General features: G+C 36.6%; 1 protein-coding gene across 1 annotated transcript; it reads left to right on the forward strand.

The window, feature by feature from the left end:
* Positions 1-1,973: 1,973 nt before the first annotated feature.
* On the forward strand, positions 1,974-16,943 carry LOC117564899 (uncharacterized). The gene is made up of 4 exons (XM_034243851.2): positions 1,974-2,439; positions 15,048-15,230; positions 15,307-15,416; positions 15,476-16,943. The coding sequence occupies exons 2-4, from the start codon at positions 15,048-15,050 to the stop codon at positions 16,533-16,535; spliced, it is 1,353 nt and encodes a 450-aa protein (XP_034099742.1). The 5' UTR covers positions 1,974-2,439; the 3' UTR covers positions 16,536-16,943.
* The last annotated feature ends 4,772 nt before the right edge of the window (positions 16,944-21,715 follow it).

Below are 21,715 nucleotides of genomic sequence, written 5' to 3' on the forward strand. Positions count from 1 at the left end.
TGTACGGTGACTCCAATTACATTTTGTAATCTATATATCGTTATTGTTCTCTCTTTTCGCTCTTTCTATATGTTTGACTCCACTTATTGAGGGTGCACTGAGCCGGCTGCAAGTTTATGGCCATCGGTCAACAGCTGCTACAGTCCAAAAAGACGTGATCCAAATATAAACAACTGGCAGAAGCTGATGTTGACGTTGATCTTGATGCCGCGACGCTCTTGCTAGCAATTCTTAAGTTGCATCTGCCGGACGACTTTGAAACTGTCTGCTTCAATCATTGCGTACGTAATTTACTTCCATTGCAAATAAAGCTATTTATCATGTTCTATACTATACACTCATTATTAAAAGAAAATTTTCATTACAGTATACATCGAATAAAGCAATTTTCAATGAAGCCGCCAGACCAAATACAGTTTTGTTTGAGATGTTCGTAGAACTTTTAGAGATTTCCATATTCAGAGAAACTAGAATTTTAACAAAAATATTGCCCCTCATCAAAAACAAAATGTTTCAAAACTCTATTCTTATGTTTGCTTTCGTTTTTAGTGGGAAATACACTATATGGGCATTGTATTTTTTTAATCGCCTGTGAATGATGGTTTAAAGAATTTAAACTAGACAATATTTATACCCGCTATCCATTTGGTAGAAGGGTATTATAGCTTCGTGCCTCCACCAATGGACATAAGTAACATACAGAAGGAGTCATTCTTCAAAAGCGTTAGCAGACGAAACGAAATAACAATTTTTGTCTGCTTGTCTGTCCGTATGAACACCTAGATCTCAGAGACTATAAGAGAAAGAGCTTTAATAACACCATATTACTTGAGTTTATGTAGCAGCTAAAAGATATCACGTCTTCTTTGCTTAAATTATGTTAGTTTCTGTCTAGCAAAAAGGCATTATTACATTATCATCTGAGAAAGCTTTAGTCGAGTGTGCTCGACTGTGAGATATCCGCTTCGAACATTTGTTATAAGTTGAGGACAATTTGACCAAATCACAACTTTCCTTTATGTATTTCTTTTACTTATTGAAATTGTATTTTAAAATTTGAAATATACTGCGTCAACATTATTAGACTAAATGAATGATAGTGGGGTTGTGTTTTTATGTGTGTGCACTACTATACATTTCAAAGCTCTAACTACGAGTAAATGCGAGTATTCTATAGCTCTAACTGTTTTATCAAATGTATGTAGCTGGCAATTTTCTTTAAGTAAGTAACACATAAGTATGTTCATCTATACGTAATCTATTTATATTCATACGTGACTAATGTTTCAAGCCCATCCGGTGTGCCGAGAGTTTCGGTCACGCACTGTGCGCCCTGGTGCACTGCCTCTCTCAATAAACCATCCCAAAAACAACCTTTACGCAAAACCCACACGCCGGACGAACTCTTAATTATAATTGAAAACTCGTTTTCCAGAGGCACGTTGCATGCTAGCTAGGTATGTACACACATACATATGTACATATTTTGAAAGCGAAGAGAATGCCAGTGGAACTATGTAGTTCGCCCAAACAGAGTCGCCCACAGTTCAGTAACATACTCGTACTCATAGCAACCACTGCATACACACACTGGACAAAGAGCGCACCTATAATGATGTAGTCACTTTAAGAGTGAGTTCAAGAGCGGAGGAGTGCACGATATGCAGTTTGGGAAACTCGCATCAATAGGAGTAAATTTTAAATTGAGCCAAATATGAATTTCTCTTTTTAATACAAGTAAAACAATCTCGATCGAGCCAAGTCCCCAACTTTGTCAATGTTTCGTTTTTATTTTTGTTTCTTTTATGGCTGAGGATCTGCTTCGCTTTGAGAGAATTACAGAAGAGAGAGAGAGAGAGAGAGAGAGAGAACCTCTCTCAAAAAGAAAGAGCATAAAGCTAGAGCAGGAGAGCAGTTTGTTTGGGTGAGTTGGCAGAGCTGGTGCATTGCTTCGGTGTTCGGATGGCAGACTTTAGTTGTTCTTTAAATGTTATTGAGTGCGGTCGTTAGTTGCGATTGTTTGATCTCATCGTTTCTATGCTCTACCATCGCAATATATTCCAGTTTTTACAAAATATGAAAAGAACATTACCAAAATAAAGTATACTTCGTTTATTGAATTTTTATTTGTTTTTTTTGTTGAGGATTTTCGGTATACTCGGTACAGTGACTCACTTTTCGGCACGGATGTTGTTTTGAAAAATAATGCATAATAATAAGACCCATGATAAATTAACGCTGACTAAGCCCTAGACGAAATCGAAAACCATTATGAACATTTATCCCCAGAAAGAACTATCTCAGTGTAATAAAGTGTAATTATTAAGGGTGAAATTTATTTTTCAATTATAAAACGAAATCTATTCAAGTCGACATATGATTTAATATTTTTGGATAACCTTGGATAAACACACAACTGATCTTTCAAAACCTTATAAGGTAAGACTATGAGGAATTTAGTATTATCTTCCAAAATGCCACTAAAAACAATTTTAGGTACATGGTATATACTATATATGTTTATCGTATATGATTAATAAAAATCACGAATTGCAAACACAACATGTTCCATATTAGATCGAGAGGTTATAAAATTGTGAACAATGAATAGTTCTCGTTGAAGATATAGAACGATATCAGAAAGTACTAAACGGTGCACACAGAAACTGGCTACTGAATGTTGACTTTACAATTAAACTGTCCAAATCATGTTTATTTTACACACAGACATCTTACATATGCATGTATGTATTGCATTTCTCGTTAGTCTCCGATTTATCTGACTCGAAGAGGGTATTTTTGTAGTTTATTTTTATTTCATTATTTGCATAATTCGCTGAATTACAGCTAAAAGTTGGCTTAGTCAACAACTTGAAAACGAAATTTTAAACTCGTACACTCGTAACAAAAACAGCAGAGCAAATACGGGGAATGAAGATTGAGATATCAGCAAATGAAACTCGTAGATACATACAAACATACTCAATGTTCATAGCATAGAGAAATGGCATTTTGTTGTCGCTGAGCTCGACAATTGCCAAGTTGCTTTTCGCATTGCCTTTTTGCTGACTCGAATTTGTTAACAATTCTCAAGCAACCTGAAAATAACTTGTATTAAGAACTTAATTACAAAATTATTGCAATACTTAGCAACTTTTATAAATATGTTTGCACAGTCGCTGCATGGCGTTTATATTTGTTGAGTCGTTAGATATCAATATTTACCAAGAACATGTCTCTTGAAGCAGATTTTATATCTACATATTTCCATAAAGTCGACGATTTGTATCGATACAAATCGAAAAAAATGGCATAACAACCGAAATTTCAATGCAAAGACGCGAATCTCGGTGCAGAACAATAATGACTATAGTATTATCGGATAAAAATGGTAGCAGTTATTAAAAAGAAACTTTTGTATGGCAATTTAAGTCTACTGCAATCGAGTTTTAGCTGCTTTGGCTGACAGTCAGGTATATTTTGTACTCTATGGTATAATTCCAATTGGTTTACAGTATTAGTTTGGTATTTTTTAAGAATACTGCCATTTTTTTACATTTATTTAAAATCGGTGTGAGTATCTTTAGACTTTAGTTTCTTGATGGTCGTTGAAAAATGTAGACTTATCATATGCAAGTATCAATAGGTAATAAACATTTCAATATTCGAGAAAGTACATATCATGGCGATTCAGTGGTAAACTATGCAATTTTTATGTACGAATACTTCTCGCGGATTAACTAACATCGACGTGAATCTTTTTCTCTTTAGCACTACATTATCTTTTCTTCACATTGAAAGTAATTATTTTAATATGGGCTTGGCTTGGGCTATACTCATTAGGGTCGAGTACTCGAGCTTTGAGGGAACTGATTTCCTTTTGTTAGACTAGTTACACTTTCGCAAAAGCCCGGATAATGTAGATTTTATTCATTATCGGAGCACGGAACATTGAAACAACAAACCTTCCCTTTGTTGTCGCCCACAAAAAGAGTGAAAATTCTCACACCCAATGTTACGTGCTTCCATAACAAAAAGAGCAACAGCAACAACACAAATAAACTCTCGTCTGCTGTTTCTCGGTTTCGTGGTGGCACTATAAATGCAAACCGCAAAATGCGATGCGGTGCGGTGGTGCTGTGGTGCAGTGATGCGACGTTTCCCAGCTGCAATCCTTGCATATGGCATGGGAAATGCTGTTGCTTTAATGCATTGTGAGAATTCTTGACAAGTTAATTGACTTGACAGTATTTTTTTTGCTGTGAGATTTAATAACAGTAACTCTACCACCGAATTCTTCACCTTGCACAGCCTAGCCTCTTTCTTTTAGTTTGTTATTCGCTCATTACCATGCCCCGTTGTAGTAATCGATATGCTTTCCAGTCGCCTTAATGTCCGTTTGTTGAAAGGGTTAAAACCGGAAGCGTCCCAGTTTAAAGTCGTATGAGTGACAAAATAAGTAAGAAACTATAGAGGAATGTGCTCGACTGTGGGACACCTGCTACCCATTGTCAACAAAGGCAAAACACAAATGTATATACCCAAAATTTACTAAAATACAGCCGTTGTTTGCCATAACAAATTATTTCCTAAATAACTTCTCCAATTTTTATTTGATCGCACCCAATTGTGTGCACCAATAATCGCGACTCTTGCTTGCACTTTCTATTTAATTTTTTCGATTTGCGGAGCAGGAAGGCGCTGTGACAAAAATCTAAAACATAGTATTTTTAAAAAATAATTACAGCCCAATCTCGTATAGTCAGACAGATGCTGACGCTGATTAAGAATACTTTATACATTATGCGGCCGCTATCGCAATGTTTATTTCTGCTCCAATACAGCTTGCAACATGCGTCTTAATCAACTAGAAAATTGTATGAGTTTCTAGCAAACCAACCGAATATCAACTCAGAGCCAAAGCTCCATTACATTGCAGAGATTCTTTATTTAGAAGATGTATTCATAGATAATTGCTCTTGAATATTTAAAAAAAAAATTAAACTAAATAATTTTGTAGACTTCCAAGTAAATTGATAAATAAAATAGTTAACAAATCGTCATTTGTTTTCTTTCTAATCATTTAATAAATACAACAAAAATAGCTTTTACTTGGGGTTTATCCAGAGTATTAGATGCATTGGATGAATATGTGACCGCGTTTGGTATACAATGTATATACATATGTGTGTACATACATAAAGTGTGTATATATGTACATACATAGGGTTTTTCAACAGCCCCTTGCTGATTCGACAACTCTTGATTAAAGTTGAACTGTTTAGGCATTGGAATACCCTGGTGTCTCTTCAATGTTTTTATACTATAAGTATTTAGTATGTGTATATAATATACACACATAACATAAGAGAGACCTGAGTCCTCATGGAGTTGGAATTAGGTTTTCTGTGTTGCTGATTGTGAGAGAGGAGCATTAAATTCAATTTAAAACTTGTGGCAGCGACGAAGCAAGCTCGTTGAATCCGACAAATATTACAATGCTGACAATTCTCTTGCTCTGCTATAAGTTGAGTTAGCAGAGCAACATTTCGAGCCTAAATTCCCACATGAAGTTATTGTATTATGTGTGTACAATATCTGCACACAAGTATTCATATACATATCATATATTAATATTCGTTAGCATGCATAGCAAACCATATTTATCATATACAACAGCAAAGTCTTCGAGAAGACTTCAGAGTGAGAGTAAAGTCTTGTCTATTAACGCAGAGCCGCATAAGTCAAATTGTTGCTTAGCAGCACGAACAACATGAACAAGGGACATTGCGTAATTTCATTTGTACTTCGTTTTGTTAACAAGACGCAAAAAAGAATAATAAGTTGAACTTTGGAATTTAAGCATTATCTGGACAACTGAAAACGAGTTTGCCAGATGTCGCATTTGGATTGAAGTAGAGCGCGAATTATGAAATTGTGAAGAAGACTAAACGAATTACTTCTTGGAGTTTTCCTCTAGGGGCAATATTATCTTTAATATTTTAAAGATGCTAACAAAATCACGATATTTTATAAAAATTAATTCCCATTCATTCTTAATAGTCCAGAAATAATGTCCGTAAGGGCAAAAAGTTGCTATCTACACACGGTTGTTATATTATTACGTACAGTGTCATATTGTCAGTGCAACCTACATTTAATAATATTGAATTAATATTATGTTTTTGATTGACTTTGGAATCATTTCAACAATAGTTATTGGGTTTGTACCGAGGGGCTAGCTTTGGCATGGCCAAAATTAAAATCAAACTTGATTTGCATAAATACAATGCAATGTAGAAAAACCTTTCAACTTGAACTCTCCATTCTTAGGCGTGGCTTTGTTGTCATTAATTCAAGTTAAGTGAATTCGAGTATGTTAAGATCACTTGTTGCAAGAAAGTAGCGTGATGAGTTAAAGCTAGACGGCTGCAACATCCGCACCAAAAACTCAAAACTCGAACCGGAAATCGCGAAAAAATAACACACAAGCAGCAGTTCGATAGACAGAAATGCACCTCGCTTCCATACGATTTCCAGTTTGTATTTCCACACAAGTTTCCTCGTGACGTGTATGCATTATTCCTTTGGTGACTACCTGCTACCACTACCACAGCAGCCTGTGTACATTACTAAAACAGATGCCCTGCTGCTCGACTCAGATTTCTCACAGCGACATTCCCACAGTCACTATCAATGACTGGGTTGGGATAGACAAGGATGCAAGTCAGCTGTCTTGCTGCTGTGTGCATCTGAAGCATATCGTTATATCTGAGAACTGAGTTTTTCTTTCCGCTCTTCACATTTTTCCATATGGTTTTCTATATTTCAGTGCTGCGGCAACTGTCGTGTGTATGTCGTGCAGGCAAACTCAAACAAATGGCAAACTTTGAGTGCCAAACAGAATGATGCCGTGGGGAAAAATGGATACAGCAAAGATACTAATATAATATACGACATATTCATTTAGTTGCGGCTGTTGCGTCCATTAGTTGATCAATGCGTGCACAACAATATTATTAAGTTGATCTGTATAGTCTCACTATATACTTTATATTACAGAGGTTAAATTTTTAACAGGAAATCCAAAATGTTTGTCTTTGTAATGTATCTGAATTCAAAGCAAAACGTGTTCAAGAGACGATGGAACCACTCAACTGGGATACGTCTCATATCCACAAAAAAAAAAAAAAAAAACAAGCTGCAGTCGAGTGTGCTCAGCTGTAAGATACCCGCTAACCAATTTTAACAGCACAAAATAAATGCAAGGCGGGTGTTACTCGAATGAATGTAGTGCAAAGTAAGGAATTGAAATTTTTAATGACATTTGATTACGAAAAGCTTATACTATAAAAGCTTTATAAAGAAACAGTTCTGAGACATGTAAAGCAAATTATAATTTCACGTTGAAAAATACATATGTCTTTACATTTATTCAAACAATAATATTGTAGAATATCATAAGAAACTGCGGAGTCTTAGTATTCAACCTGTCGGCTCGATAACGTTATTTTTTTACAGTTTCCGCCCTAAGTGTTCAACGTGCCACCGGATGCTAAATGTGTAGAGAACCAGTTTCAGACTGAACTGCGCGCTGCAAAAGATAAATCATTAAAAGAATTTATGAAGCAGGAAAATTCCTCAGTTAAGTTTGAGTTGGGGCAAACACGTTTTACTGGGCAAGAACTTCCCAACGGAAGTCAATTCAAGAAGTCACATTATCGCCACGAACTTCTAGCATCGTATGTTAGGCCTCAAAACCGCTTAGCTTTCTGTTTTAGCTCAAGTAACCAATAATTAATGAGTTTTATATGGGAAGTGATTCTAATTTAACTTCCTGCCATATCTTGGCCAAGCATGGGCAAAGGATGCACTTAATTTAAAGGCTCCAGCCCGGTCCGACTTTAATTGCTTCTTGTCACGCAGATTCAATGATGGCATGATTACCTTGTAGATATTTGAAGTATTTGTCTGAAGCGAATCTTACTTTCTAGATAAACTTCATGAAAAGGCTGGCATTTTAATACTTTATATTTCCAATACATTTCTTAAAATTTAATTTAATTTTCTTTTAACAATAATTTTAGTATTCACTCTTCCCACGTTTTTCTCAATGTTACATCTACGCGAGACCGGCAGTTGCTGTAAACATTTTGTCCTTACAAGATTTTTATGATAATATATGGCACCATGCTTACTTAAGCACTATTTCATCAACACATAGCCGACCGACACGCTAGAAATTCATTCATTTGGTCTAATTAACATTTTAATCATCATTTTATTTAATCAATCGAATTTACAATGCACTTTACTCATAAGCAAAAATCGTTTGATTTAACGCACGTTACATATGTATAACATATGTACATATATGCATGGCGGTGTATGAGTACTATGTACAACAACAGTGCTCTCGCACTCACTCTCCTGTGTCTCGAGACATGGCTGTCTTTGTTGGACTTACCACCTACCGCTTTATGTGTTTGCAAATGCACATGGGCTTATTTTGCAAAGATCAATGTCAAAAGTGATATACATATGTATGTACATATGTAGATATGTATATGTTTATAACTCTTCGCTAAGTATTTTGTTGTTTCCTTGCAGTATAAAACGTTTACACATATGTATTGTACAATGTACATTCTAAAATAAGCTTTGCAAATAAAAGTGCAAACACAAAATGAGAGCTTGTGTGTTATACTCGAAATGCAGAAAGTCTCAGTCGTAGACTCAAATGTCGAGATATGTATGTAATTGTGTGTTGTTCTTTTAAAAATTTTTATACCCGCTACCCAAAGGGTAGAAGGGTATTACAACCTTGTGCCGGCAGGAAATGTATGTAACAGGTAGAAAGAGGCATCTCCGACTCTATAAAGTATATATATATTCTTGTTCAGGGTCAACAGCCGAGACGATCTAGCCATGTCCGTCTGTCCGTATGAAACACTGGATCACCGAGACTATAAAATATAGAGCTGTAATATAATTCGACAGCATTTGTTATGTTTGCATGCGGATCAAGTTTGTTTCTAAATTTTGCCACGCTCACTTCCGCCCCAAAACAAAAAAATCGAATAACAAGCGTAATTTTTTAAAGATAGAGCTGCGAATTTTGGTTTGCGATAATATAAAAATTGTGGAAGTTATTAAAGAAAAACTTTTGTATAGGCAAAAACGCCTACTTGGTCTCTTAGTTGATTTGGTCGACAATCTGGTACATTGTGCCGTCTATGGTATATTTTGAATGTGGTACTATATCGATATACCAAACATACCACTTGGTATATTTTTAGAATTGTTGGTACATTTTGAAAATAATACCGCAATATTTTGCTTTTATTCAAAATGGGTAGCGGGTATCTCACAGTCGAGCACACTCGACAGTAACTTTCTTACTTGTTTTTTTTTTTTAATTATCTTTGCTTCTGCGTACACTTTGCACATACCGACTAAATCCCTATTGTCAATTTGTGCTATTATTCAGATTTGAACAGGGGTTCTCATTAGGGTTCTCAGCTAGTTAAATTCTCCAGATTGCAGTGCTACACTGCAACGACGTACTATCCACACTCACTCAAATAAAAATTTCATTAAGTAAACAAATTCATATTAACATACCAGCTGTGTGATAAAGCTGCTAAAAAGCTGACTACTATGATTCTAATCTACACATTTCAGGTGTGCAGCGAGAAGCTGTAGGCGGAGATTAAAATTTTCGCACAATAGTGTTTGTAGTTTTAAGAATATAGTATAGAAATAAGAAGTAAGAAAGTTATAGTCGAATGATCTCGACTGCGAGATACCCGCTACACATTTTCAATTAATGTGCCGTATTACGCTTGAAATATTCAAATAAATTAACTGAAAAAATACTGAAATATACTGAAGGCTATAAGGGATATATCGATATAGTACTACCGTTTTCTCTTTTGTTTTGGAAATTTGATCAGGGTTGTTATCAAGACCAGAATTATTATGTGGGCTGAACTTATTCTTAGCCATCAAATTCAACAATATCGATGAAGCTTGTGGAAATCATGAAGATATGAGAATATTTACAAAAGTTTTCAATTTATTATTTGTGGAAATCATGAAGATATGAAAATATTTACAATATTTGTCTTTAGAAATCTAAAAGATACCTTAGGAAGATATCAAAAACCTGCATTAACAATCTTTTATCTGTTATTATCGCAAAGTTTATATACTCTTGTACTTTTTGTAGCCGGTATAACAAAAGGCAGTACCTTGAGACGATTAACAGAGATCTTCATAGTTCTTTCAAACTCTGAAATTATTTACAAACGTTAACTGGCAGAAACCTTAAACATGACGGCATGACTTGAACAATTAAAAACTGCAGAAAGGCTAAAGAAAAATAATGTTTTCTTTTATTCTTAAACAACCCTGCAGTTCTGAGCGCTAGTTCGATGCTGGTGAAATAAGCGCTTACCAGGAGCCAGTCACTACTTACAAAGTGGCGTCTAGCCATGCGTTTCTTAATTTCCGTTTTTGTATGAAATGTCCGCAAATAGGGTCAATCGCCACCGCCTCGATTACCACGAACTAGTGAAATAGTGCAACATATTAGGGTCAGTAAAATAAGTGCTTACATTAGACCCCATGGAACGGCCGGTAAAATAAGTGCTTACATGGGACCCCATGGAACGGCCGGTAAAATAAGTGCTTACATGGGACCCCATTGAAGGGTCAGTAAAATAAGTGCTTACATCGGACCCCATGGAGGGGTCGGCCATTATAAATTTAAAAAAAATTTACAATTACAATCACAGTTTTTATTTAATTTTAATTTTTCTTTATTTTAATAAGACGGATACTTTTATTACTTTAAGGCAACTTGAGTTTTAAAATATGGTTTTTTTTTTTTGGAGCTGCAAGGCCTTTCTCAACTGGTCCTCAGTTATTGAATCTGGAAATAAAGGATTAAAAAGTCTTAATAGATTAAAGTGGATAATGATTTTTAAATAATTATCTTTTAAAATACTCACCGATCATAACACCAAAGAAATTGTCTTCTTTTTTAGGCCGCATTCCCCTGTCATTATTTCCATAACGTAGATTTTCTGTCATAATTTCCACTTCCTCTTCTTTAGGCACATTGTCGCTTTCCACTGTAGAACTATGCATTATACTAACTGCTTGAAATTCTTTTATTATCTGTTTATTTTATATTTTACACATTAAACATATAATGCATACATAAATTATTTTTTAAGTAACTCACCTAATAATTGATCGCGGATCCGCTTTGCACTTCTCAACTCAAATGCTTGCAATAATTTCATCATCTAGGAAACACAGCTGCGTTTGAGTAAAAGAGTAGCACAAAATAAAACAAAGACGCGTAAACAAACAGCGATGTAAAGCATAATCGAAGTTTTCTCTTTAAACTTGTGTATACTTTTTCCACAAAATAACAAAAACAAAAGCGATGCTTGCCGTTATTTTGTACTTATGCTTTAATGCGCATATATTTATTAACTCGGTGGTTCGACGTTCGATTACTATAGGGTTAATCTAGTAAGTACCCATGTAGTGATCGACGAGGTAAGCGCTTATCCAGCGCCAATCGCAAACTCGAGTCGACTAGGTGGTTCGACGTTCGATTACTATAGGGTCACTTTAGTAAGTACCCATGTAGTGATCGGCGAGGTAAGCACTTACCCAGGGCAATCGACACCTCCAGAACTGCAGGGAAACTTTGTTCGTGTTTGTAATTGGTTTTGCTTAAATGCTGACCCGAAGGTGTTAAAAGCAATAAACAGATTCAGCAGCTTGCAAAAAGGCCATGATAATATTTAAGCACTGGCATACAAAATAATAGTTAAAATTGTCTTAAATAAAATAATAAAATATACCGGATTTCATTATTCTACTATATGCGAATATCGTTATAATCATACGAGAACAATATTATACTAACTGAATCATCTATTTATGAAGTCTAACTTTCTGAGCAAAGTGGATTACTGAAAAAAATTATTAAATATTATTTGAAGATGAGCCACTTTTAAAAACTGTTTGCTGTAAATCAAGAATGAATAAATGAATGGCTTATTAACTCATTATTAAATTCGTGACTATTAGCTTTCTTTTATTTTACCTCAATACTAGCTACTTATGTATACTAGCAATTCAATTTTTGAATTTGAATGCTTTTTGAATCATATTATTAAATTTAGGTATGTAGGTCTATGTTAACGTCTTTTTTCCGTAATGTCATCTTTTTGTTTTATTGTTCTTATATATACATACATATAAGGTTTCTGATTTATAAGAAGACAATATAAAAGCAGCAACATTTCATATTTTCAAGCAAATGGTAAATATAATATATGGCTTTGTGTCCGCAGGACACAGCCAGTACGAGGGCTGCTATTTAAGTTTCTGGCCTCGGTCACTTGTAGCCATATTAGGACCAATTGACTAATTCCCAAAAAAAGTTTGGACTTTTATCGATAAAAGCTCCATACAACTTTTTCATGTGTACCATGCTTGATATCGATAAACGATTAATTAAAAACTTACCTCGGCAGAAAAATCGAAATTAACTCGTGAACACTTTCGAGCAATGATTTTTTCACAACTTTCGACGTGGATTATTACGACAAGAGTTCATCGATGAAATTAAATCTTTGTAAAGCGATGAAGTGCCATCCTAAACCTGTGAAAAACTGGTTAAATGGATTCTATCGTGGCTGATGCTCGCTGGAAGACGAAGGTCGTGAAGGTCGTCCAAAAACAGACGTTGTGCCAGAAAACATTGGTGCCGTGCGTGAACTGATAATGTAAGATCGTCAAGTGACATATCGTGAGATAGAGGCATCCTTTGACATTTCTTCCACCAGAATACATTCGTTATTGCATGAACACCTAGTCGTTAAAAAAGTTTGTTCTCGTTGGATCCCGCACAATTTGACAACTGCTCAAAAAAAAACTTGTGTGGATTGGTTTGAAGAAATTTTGAAAAAATAAATTTTCAGTGCTTTAAAATACATTTATAAGTTCGTCACAGGTGACGAATCATGGATTTATGCTCATAAGCCCGAAAAAAACAGCAATCGACCGTGTGGGTCTTTGACGACGAGCCAAATCCAACGAAAGTTGTTCGTGGAAGAAGCACTTCGAAGCAAATGGCCGCCTGTTTCATTCTGAACCATAACAACGCGAACTCTCACACACCAGCTCAAATCCGCGCCTTTTTTTCCGGTCGAAACGTGGAATTTATAGGTCACACGCCGTACAGCCCTGACTCGGCACCCAATGACTTCTTTTTATTCCCGCACATAAAGGAAAAAATGCGAGGTCAACGATTTTCGATGCCAGAAGATGCTGTTAAAGCGTTCAAAAACCATGTTTTGGAGGTGCCTCAATCAGAGTGGAAAAAATGCTTCGACAATTGGTTTGAGTGCATTCAAAAGTGTATAAATCTTACTAGAGAATACTGTTAAAAACAATAAATCAATTTTTTATAATAAATGTGCGCATTTTCATTATAAGGCCAGAAATATAAACAGCAACCCTCGTACACTAGTCCTGTCCAAAATTCACTATTTATCATTTTAACGAGCCCATTGACAACAAATATTTGATAGAAATTTCAAATTAATACGCCAACTTAAAGAGACTACGATACACACAAGGCTATATTGTGCTTATTTTTCGTCTCAATACCACGAAAGCATTTAGATCGAAAATTGATTTAATTTTATTTCTTAGTTTATGGCTTCCGTCAGTACTGTCACTGACATTACCATTAAGACGATTTGTTTCATGTATCGAGTACTCTTTCATAAAGAAACCCTTCCTCCTAAAGCAGTTAGTGTTGCTTTTTCTTATGACATTTATGGCTTCCACTTTAACTCACATAAGTGGAAAGTTTGATACATATGTCGATTCCAAACTACTCTCTTCACAATTATGTGAATTCCCTAAACTGAAATTCAGTATTATTTAATTTGTGGACAGGTAAGCTCTGATTATAATGAATGAATTGTATATTCTTTTATTGGTTCATTCCTGGCCTTACTCATCACAGAGGCTGTTATCACCGATCTCATATTCTTTTAAGATTTGTCCGTATTTTTACGATCTTACGATGTGTGTAACGTTATATATTAATATATATGGTTCCTTTTACAACCAAATTTAATTTAAACTTTTTTTTCTGTACATTTATTTATTTTGTACTTGTTTTCTTGCTTGTTCTGTGGAAATGTCATTTGATCATACTTTTTGTAGTGCTCCTCGTTGGCATCAGCTGTAATTTTATCATCGTTAGTGGTTAATGAAGTTACAACATCCGGATCAATGTAGCACTGCCAGCGAATTAGTGAGATAACTGAAGTGAGTGCATATACTTCCTCTCTCTGATGTTGTGTCAGTGATGCATACAAAGCGGGCCCATGCATAGCAGCGACCATCTCCAGAAGAATGAAACTATGGGTGTGTAGTTTGTGTGTGGGTGTGTGTGAAAGATACGTATATTGAAATTAATGAAAGGGCCCGGCTGTCCGTGTCATGGAACACAGAGCAACGCTTTCCGCCATAAATAGGAAATAAAACAGAGTAAAGAGAGAGACACAAGGCTTATTCGGAGGGCCACTGGAGCCCACATATGCCTTTGCATACGCTATGAAGTAAATCCGGTCTGTCTGCTGTTAACAGTTGACAGCTAGCTAAATGCTCAGTTGGATCCGTATATGTGATTGGTGCCTTCGTTTAGTTCGGCATCGTAGTCTCTACCATATCAGACTTACTCTAGAGTTATGCATTAGTGAATAATAACAAGCCACCGTAATAATATGTGCAGTGGACATATGAAGTTATTATTACGGCAAGGTTGTCGAATTGCCGAAGTCGGGTGTTAGAAAAATCAATTTGGGCAAAAAATGAAAATTTCAAGCGAAGGTTTTCGAAATGGATTATGTCAACAAGAATGCGCTTATTACAAAAGAAGAATAATTTGGTAGACCCAAAAATTTTAAGTTTCTAACCTCTCATCACTTTATTCATTTCAGATGCTGAAACACGTTCAAATCTCGCCAATGCGAAATCGCTCGGACACAGTGTCTCTGCGCTCTTCTAGTAATGTTTCATTATGCGCTAGTTCCATTTGCGATAGTTCCGATCCGTCATTAGAACTGCAAAGAACACCATCACGAGCCTCGAGCTACTCAAGTCTTACTGAGCAACTCCCACAAGTTAGTTTCACATCCTTAACCCTGTACGCATGCAGCACGACACTAATACACATTTTATTTTTACAATTCTATGCAGACAACCATCAAAGTCTATACAAACTATTTGAAAATTGACATTGAGTACAAGACGCTTGGCATACAGTGGGACACAACAAGCAAGGAGGTAATCACTCAGCTCTTGAAACGGTAAGTACGCTTCCATCAATTTACTGTGCGACTACTAACTGGACAATTCTTTCCGAAAGCCTCAAGATGCATCATCGGGATCCACGACTTTTCTATCTCTCCATGGAGGTGGCTGTAAGGCGTGCCGGAGTGAAAACTATCTTAACGCTTGATGAAGACACACGACCAGCCATTATGCAAGCGTGCCACCCAAAAGGTGAATCGCGATTCTGCTTGCAGATCAAGCCTGGCGGACTAATACGGGTTCACACCTCGGCATTACACCCGAGCTCGCAGTACAAATCGCTGGTGATCAGTAAAGAGACAAACTGCGATGAGCTTCTACAGCTTTTGCTAGCCTGTTATAGCTCCCTTGAGCCAGTTGAGTGCTTCTCTCTTTACGAAGTCTGTCCTGGGCAGGAGTACCAGCGAAAGCTGCATCCCGACGATTTGCCCCTACAAGCCCAAGCAGAACGTCTGCGTCGGAATGAGAACTGTCACTTCCTCATTCGTAGGACACCCAACTATTCTCGTCGCCGTCAGTTGTTGGCCGATCTTAATCAGGCTATCAGCCAGAGCCAGGCCGTATCAGTATCCAATGAAGTTGAAGAATATTGTGCTGATGCTAGCAGCCTATTAGAGCTTTCAATGGAGTCCGAACTGTCCTTATCCGACGAAGTGCGTAGTTGCAGCAGTGCCGAGGATGACGAATGCGCTAGTAGCTCTGGCTCATCAGACAACTCCACAGAGTGTGCTTTATACCGCAATTTCTACCAACGATCCGTACCTGCCCCCGTTAATGCCGGAGCAAAGGACAGTAACAACAATTACCGAGCATTGTCTCCTCAAGTTCGAGCGTACAGTCCCGTTTACAACATACGAGAAATTCGTACAGCAGGACACACGTTCTCTTCTTTGGGTAAAGACAAGAAACTGCTTGATATCCACATAAATGCTAGATATGCACCCAACGGACTATATAATCAAATCTTACCAATCGATGAAGCAAGCAATCGATTAAACGCCAGAACAACAGTTTTAACATCATCGACAGTGATGCCGTCAGCAAGAGGCAAATTGACAGCAGAGGTAGTTAACAACAATCCAGCTGAAGGACTTGGCCACTTTGTCTATTTGTAAGGTCAAAACTGCGATTTGTACATACAGCAAATAAAACATGAGCTGATTAGTTTTTAGCTATTATTTAACAAATAAAATTAAACACCCCAAATAAAATTACCAATAGGACCAAAGAGGCATTTGTAAGCTAAGCACAAGCACATAAGCAGTGTAAATGTTATAAATTCCAATATAAAATATTTTAAATACATAGGTAACCTTTGAGAGCCGATCCTTAAGATTCTTCACGGAGGTCTGAGTGACAACTCTTGGAAATTACAGATAAAATACGGTAGCTGAAGTCAATTTAAGTCGAAGAATGAGGAAGAAATAAATTACCAATATGTATATATAAGTGCTCAAAACGATTTTGTTAAAATATTACAAAGGAAAAAATAAACAATACACAGAATAATTAAAACATTATTTTAATTTTTTTAAGAAGCATATAATATAATATGTACGGGATACTCAACCTAAACTAATTGTTTAATAAATATTGTCAGCTAGGGAAAATCTTGTATTATTGATCAGACCATCAATTTGATTATCAAACGGTTAAAGAGCATCGTTGAATGATTTACCCGACTCGTTTTGCAAATTCTCATTAATATTTTTTTCTGTGTTCGCCTAAAAAAGCACTAAATTGACAATCAAGTTAATAAAATTAAATCAAATAATACACAATTAGTTGAAATTTAAAGTGACTTTTAGTTAGCAAATCTACTCGGTAAAAACAATAACTAAACTTTTTAAAGCTTAAATGCTTGAGACACAGCTGTAACTATGCTCGTAATGCTAATTTATGACTATGAGATACCCGCTACCCATTTTGAATAAAAGAAATATATTTTGCGGTATTTTCTCAAAATATACCAAATATACTACAAAGATACCAAAAATATACCAAATGGTATATTTGGTATATCGATATAGTACCGCATTCAAAATATACCATAGACGGCACAATATACCAGATTGTCAGCCAAAGCAACTAAGACCCCTAGTAAGTAGGCGTTTTTGCCCATGCAAAAGTATTTATTTAATAACTTCCACAATTTTTATCTGATCACAACCAAATTTTCAGAAATCATAACTACTGTAGTAGTTATTATATATACCAAAACTCGGAATTCTTGCTTTAAAATTACGCTTGCGGGGGCGGAAGTGGGCGTGGCAAAAATTTGAAACAAACTTGATCTACGTGCAAACATAACAAATGCTGTCAAAAAAAAATTATAGCTCTATCTCTTATAGTTTCTGAGTTCCAGTGCTTCTTACGGACAGACACACAGACGGACAGACGGACATGGCTATATCGTCTCGGCTGTTGACGCTGATCAAGAATATATATACTTTATAGGGTCGGAGATGCCACCTTCTACCTGTTACATACATTTCCTGTCGGCAGAAAGTTATAATACCCTTCTACCCTATGGGTAGCGGGTATCAAAAATCGTCCGCGTGTAGGAATAGACTTGGGGCCATTTTGCCTGTTGTCCTGTAGTGTACAAGTTAAAACAAATAAGAAAGCTACAGTCGAGTTTGCTCATGCTACCCATTTTGAATAAAAGCAAAAAATTGCGGTATTCTCAAAATATACCAAAATAAAAAAAAAAATAATGTAAAAATTCTAAAAATATGCCAAACAGTATATGTTGTGTATCAATATAGGACCGCATTCAAAATATACCATAGACGTCACAATATACCAGATTCTCAATCAAACTAACTAAGACCCCTAGTAAGTAGGCCTTTTTGTCCATACAAAAGAATTGCTTTAATAACTTTGACAATTTTTATCTGATCGCAACCAAATTTTCAGGAATGACAATTACTATAGGTTCTATTGTGTATATTGTATGTAAATTCGCGACTCTAGCTTTAAAATTATTAATCATTCGATTTTGGTTAATTTGCGGAGGCGGAAGTGGGCGCGGCAAAATTTGAAATAAAATGCTATCGAAAAAATTATAGCTCTATCTCTTATCGTTTTTTGAGATCCAGTGTTTCATACGGTCAGACGGACGTGGCTAGGTATCGGCTGTTGACGCTGATCGGAGATGCCTTCTTCTACCAGCTACATACATTTCTTGCCGCACAAAGTTATAATACCCTTCTACCCTAAGGGTAGCGAGTAAAAAAAAAAGTTGGGCTGAGGCAACTACCTTGGCACATACCTTTACTTATCGTCACTTCACAATTTCCTTTGATTTGAGTCCTCCTACGTAACTAGCTTGCTATCCAATTGACTAGATGCCTATCAAAACCCAATTCATCAAGCTTAGTCTGGAGGATGTCTATGTTCACGCAGTCAAATGCCTCCTTGATGTCTAGACAGGCTATTAATTCTTAGTATAGCTTGGACTTTAGCGATTAAATTTAGTTGATCAGATCGTTGGTGCACAAGGCAGTAGATATATGACGGCGAAATGCATATGATCTCTCTCTGGGATTATCGTGTTTGTGCAAAAGTGCTCCTCCATTCTTTGCTTTACTAGTCCCTCTACTATTTTGAAAAGGACACTCAAAAGGCAGATTGGTTTGTAGTTGCTGACTATGGGGGTGTCCGAACCTTTCTTGGGAATGGGGACTACTCTAATTCTTCTACAGCTTCTCCATTTCTTGTTAAGCATCTCCCGCTCAGGTTGTGTAAAATTTTGGAAAATGAGGACTGTTTGTAATCCTCACATCATGCGCTGACCATTTAATATTGTTTGTAAGTGAGTGTGGGGAGCCATCATTAAGGCAGATAAAGCTCGCGTCCATGGCAGCATCCTCCACGAGGTAACCTTTGGAGTCGGAGCTTGGACTTGGCAGGATGTTGACTTGGCGTTTATGTCTCCCGCGACTAATGAAGGGTTATTTGTTCGCAGCAGAGGTGGAGGGGGAGGAGTAAATATTAAAGATATTTAAATTTATCGTTATGACTTTGGATTTCATAAGCTTGCAACAGAATTTATAATTTGGTATGCTACAGTTTCTTTTGTTCTTAACCCAAATTACTGACAGTATAGCTATATATAAGTTGTTGTTGATGAGATACATATAAAGAAGTTGTTTATTGTTGTTTTATGATGAGGAAATATATTCAAGGGAAAGTTTACTAGCTATTTTCCTTGCATCTATCTCATCTGCCTTGGCAGAATTTACGAAATCCCTTAGTTCCACAATGCTGAAAAAAGACTAATGGTATCTTCTCTGCACTCTGTAACAAAGGTTGCAATTTTGCTGCCTACCATTCTGAGCTTCTCCTCAGCAAAGATTAGATTTGGGCTGGATGCTAATTTTATTGCTAGAATAATTGGATCTGGCCGATCTGGGGTTGCCTGCAAAGTGTTTGGTTAACTGAGGGAAATTTAACGCATCAAGCGAAGGAGACGTAGCTCTCTGTAAAATGTTTGCGTCTTTTCTAGAAATATTTTCAGTAGCCATAATTTTTTTGCAGAGTATTCTTTTTTCCTAGCTGGACAATTAGGGTCAGGCGCAATCGATCACATCAGATGCTTCATCAGGCGTTGCTCTTCCAATGCTTAGCCAAGTGACTACAAACAAAACAGCAGAAACATTGGCAAAAGTATACGAACGGTTCAACAGACATTTTGGAATATACGAGCTTTATTTCTTTGGGAATCTCTGCTTCCTTGAAGCATATTTTTACTCTTCCGGTCGGAATAAGCTGACCATTAACCCTAGATTCGTTAGTGCCATTGCATATGGGCTTCGATTTGCATGCGAAACAAAAACAATTTTGCTTGTTTCTCCAACCCTAGATTCGTTTAGTGTATAGTATGTTCAACCTGTGCTATTGGGATGTGAGATTTTATGTTATTTAATTTGGCAGTATCAGAAAGGTTTTGGGAAATGTTAAAGATAATGCCATCAGTGTTTAGGAGATAGCGGGGGATCTTCGGCTGGTAAAAGTAAAGAAAGTAAATCAGCAGTATGATTCCGTTATTGTCTGGTCTTTGGTCATATGTCGCAAGTCGATCCAACAAGCTTTGACAATTTATATTTGAGAAAGTGTGCTGTCTTTAAGACAGACTGTACAACCACGAAGGTTCGCGGTATGTTCAACGCCTCCAACCCAACTTTAAGCGGGAAGAGTTGATACTGAGCCAATAATCTTAATCAGATCTAACTATCCAGATCTTGCAATCGAGGCTCTTTCAATTCGTTTTTATCAACTTGCGAGTGATTCACGCGACCGGTAACCTCTTGCCAATTACATTCACGTTGATGATGTCCTACCGAGTGTTCCTTTTAAGCAAAGTGGAAAGTGGGCCTAAAACACAAAGAATTTGTTGAAGGGGATTACAAGGAACACTTGCTCTGTACAGACTTTCTCGCCATCGATGAAGTAAGTGTCGCCAAGACTTTCAACGTCTGATGAATTATTCGTCTTCTCTGAGATGGTGTCCAAACCATCATTTACGAAGAGAGACGTGATTTCTTATAGTAGTAATGCGCATACTCTGGTGGGTCAAGTTCCAACTCGGTGCAAAAAGTCAATTGCACGGATTTTTCGACAACTTTTGTGGGTTGCTAAAGTCCATTCGGTTAACGGCACTTGGCACAGAAATGTTCGCTTCCAGATTCTTACAGCTTCTATATTATGAGCCTGCATAAGCTAAAGGGAACCCCATTCTACAAGCTCAGAATCGGGTATAAACTATTTAGTGTGCTTCTCTCCGCATTCTTTATATACATCTGTTTCTTGATAAAAAAAAGGGCGTCATTCAATTTTGCGAGCACGTTAGATCGTCCGCCCCTTTAACATATGATGAACACAATCCTTTAATCCTCCAATTGAACTGGGTGATTTCTCACCTCCTCTTCCTTCCCGCATCATGTCTCCTTTCATGGAGTAAACAAACTGGTGATGACTTTCACTAGTCTCTTGGACATCAAGAACTATGTCGGACGGGACTGCAAAATTACGAAGGGTTATATGTATGACTTTGTGTGCTTTAACATCAAGGCAAGCGGAAAGGTTTTTGGAATCTTTTTTCCAGTTCTTGGCGCGATAACGGAAAATCGTTCATCGGACTCTCTAGATGAGAATGTTGAGTGACTGGCAATTCTTCTTCTTTTGCTAACTTATAATGCACTCACACACATACGAAGCACTCTAAGCTCCAGTGCACTATTGAATTGAATTTAACCCGTTTTCGTGGCCAAAATTAAAATTATTGAAATTA

Source organism: Drosophila albomicans, chromosome 2L (genome assembly GCF_009650485.2).
Source record: "Drosophila albomicans strain 15112-1751.03 chromosome 2L, ASM965048v2, whole genome shotgun sequence".
NCBI classification, from domain to species: domain Eukaryota; kingdom Metazoa; phylum Arthropoda; class Insecta; order Diptera; family Drosophilidae; genus Drosophila; species Drosophila albomicans.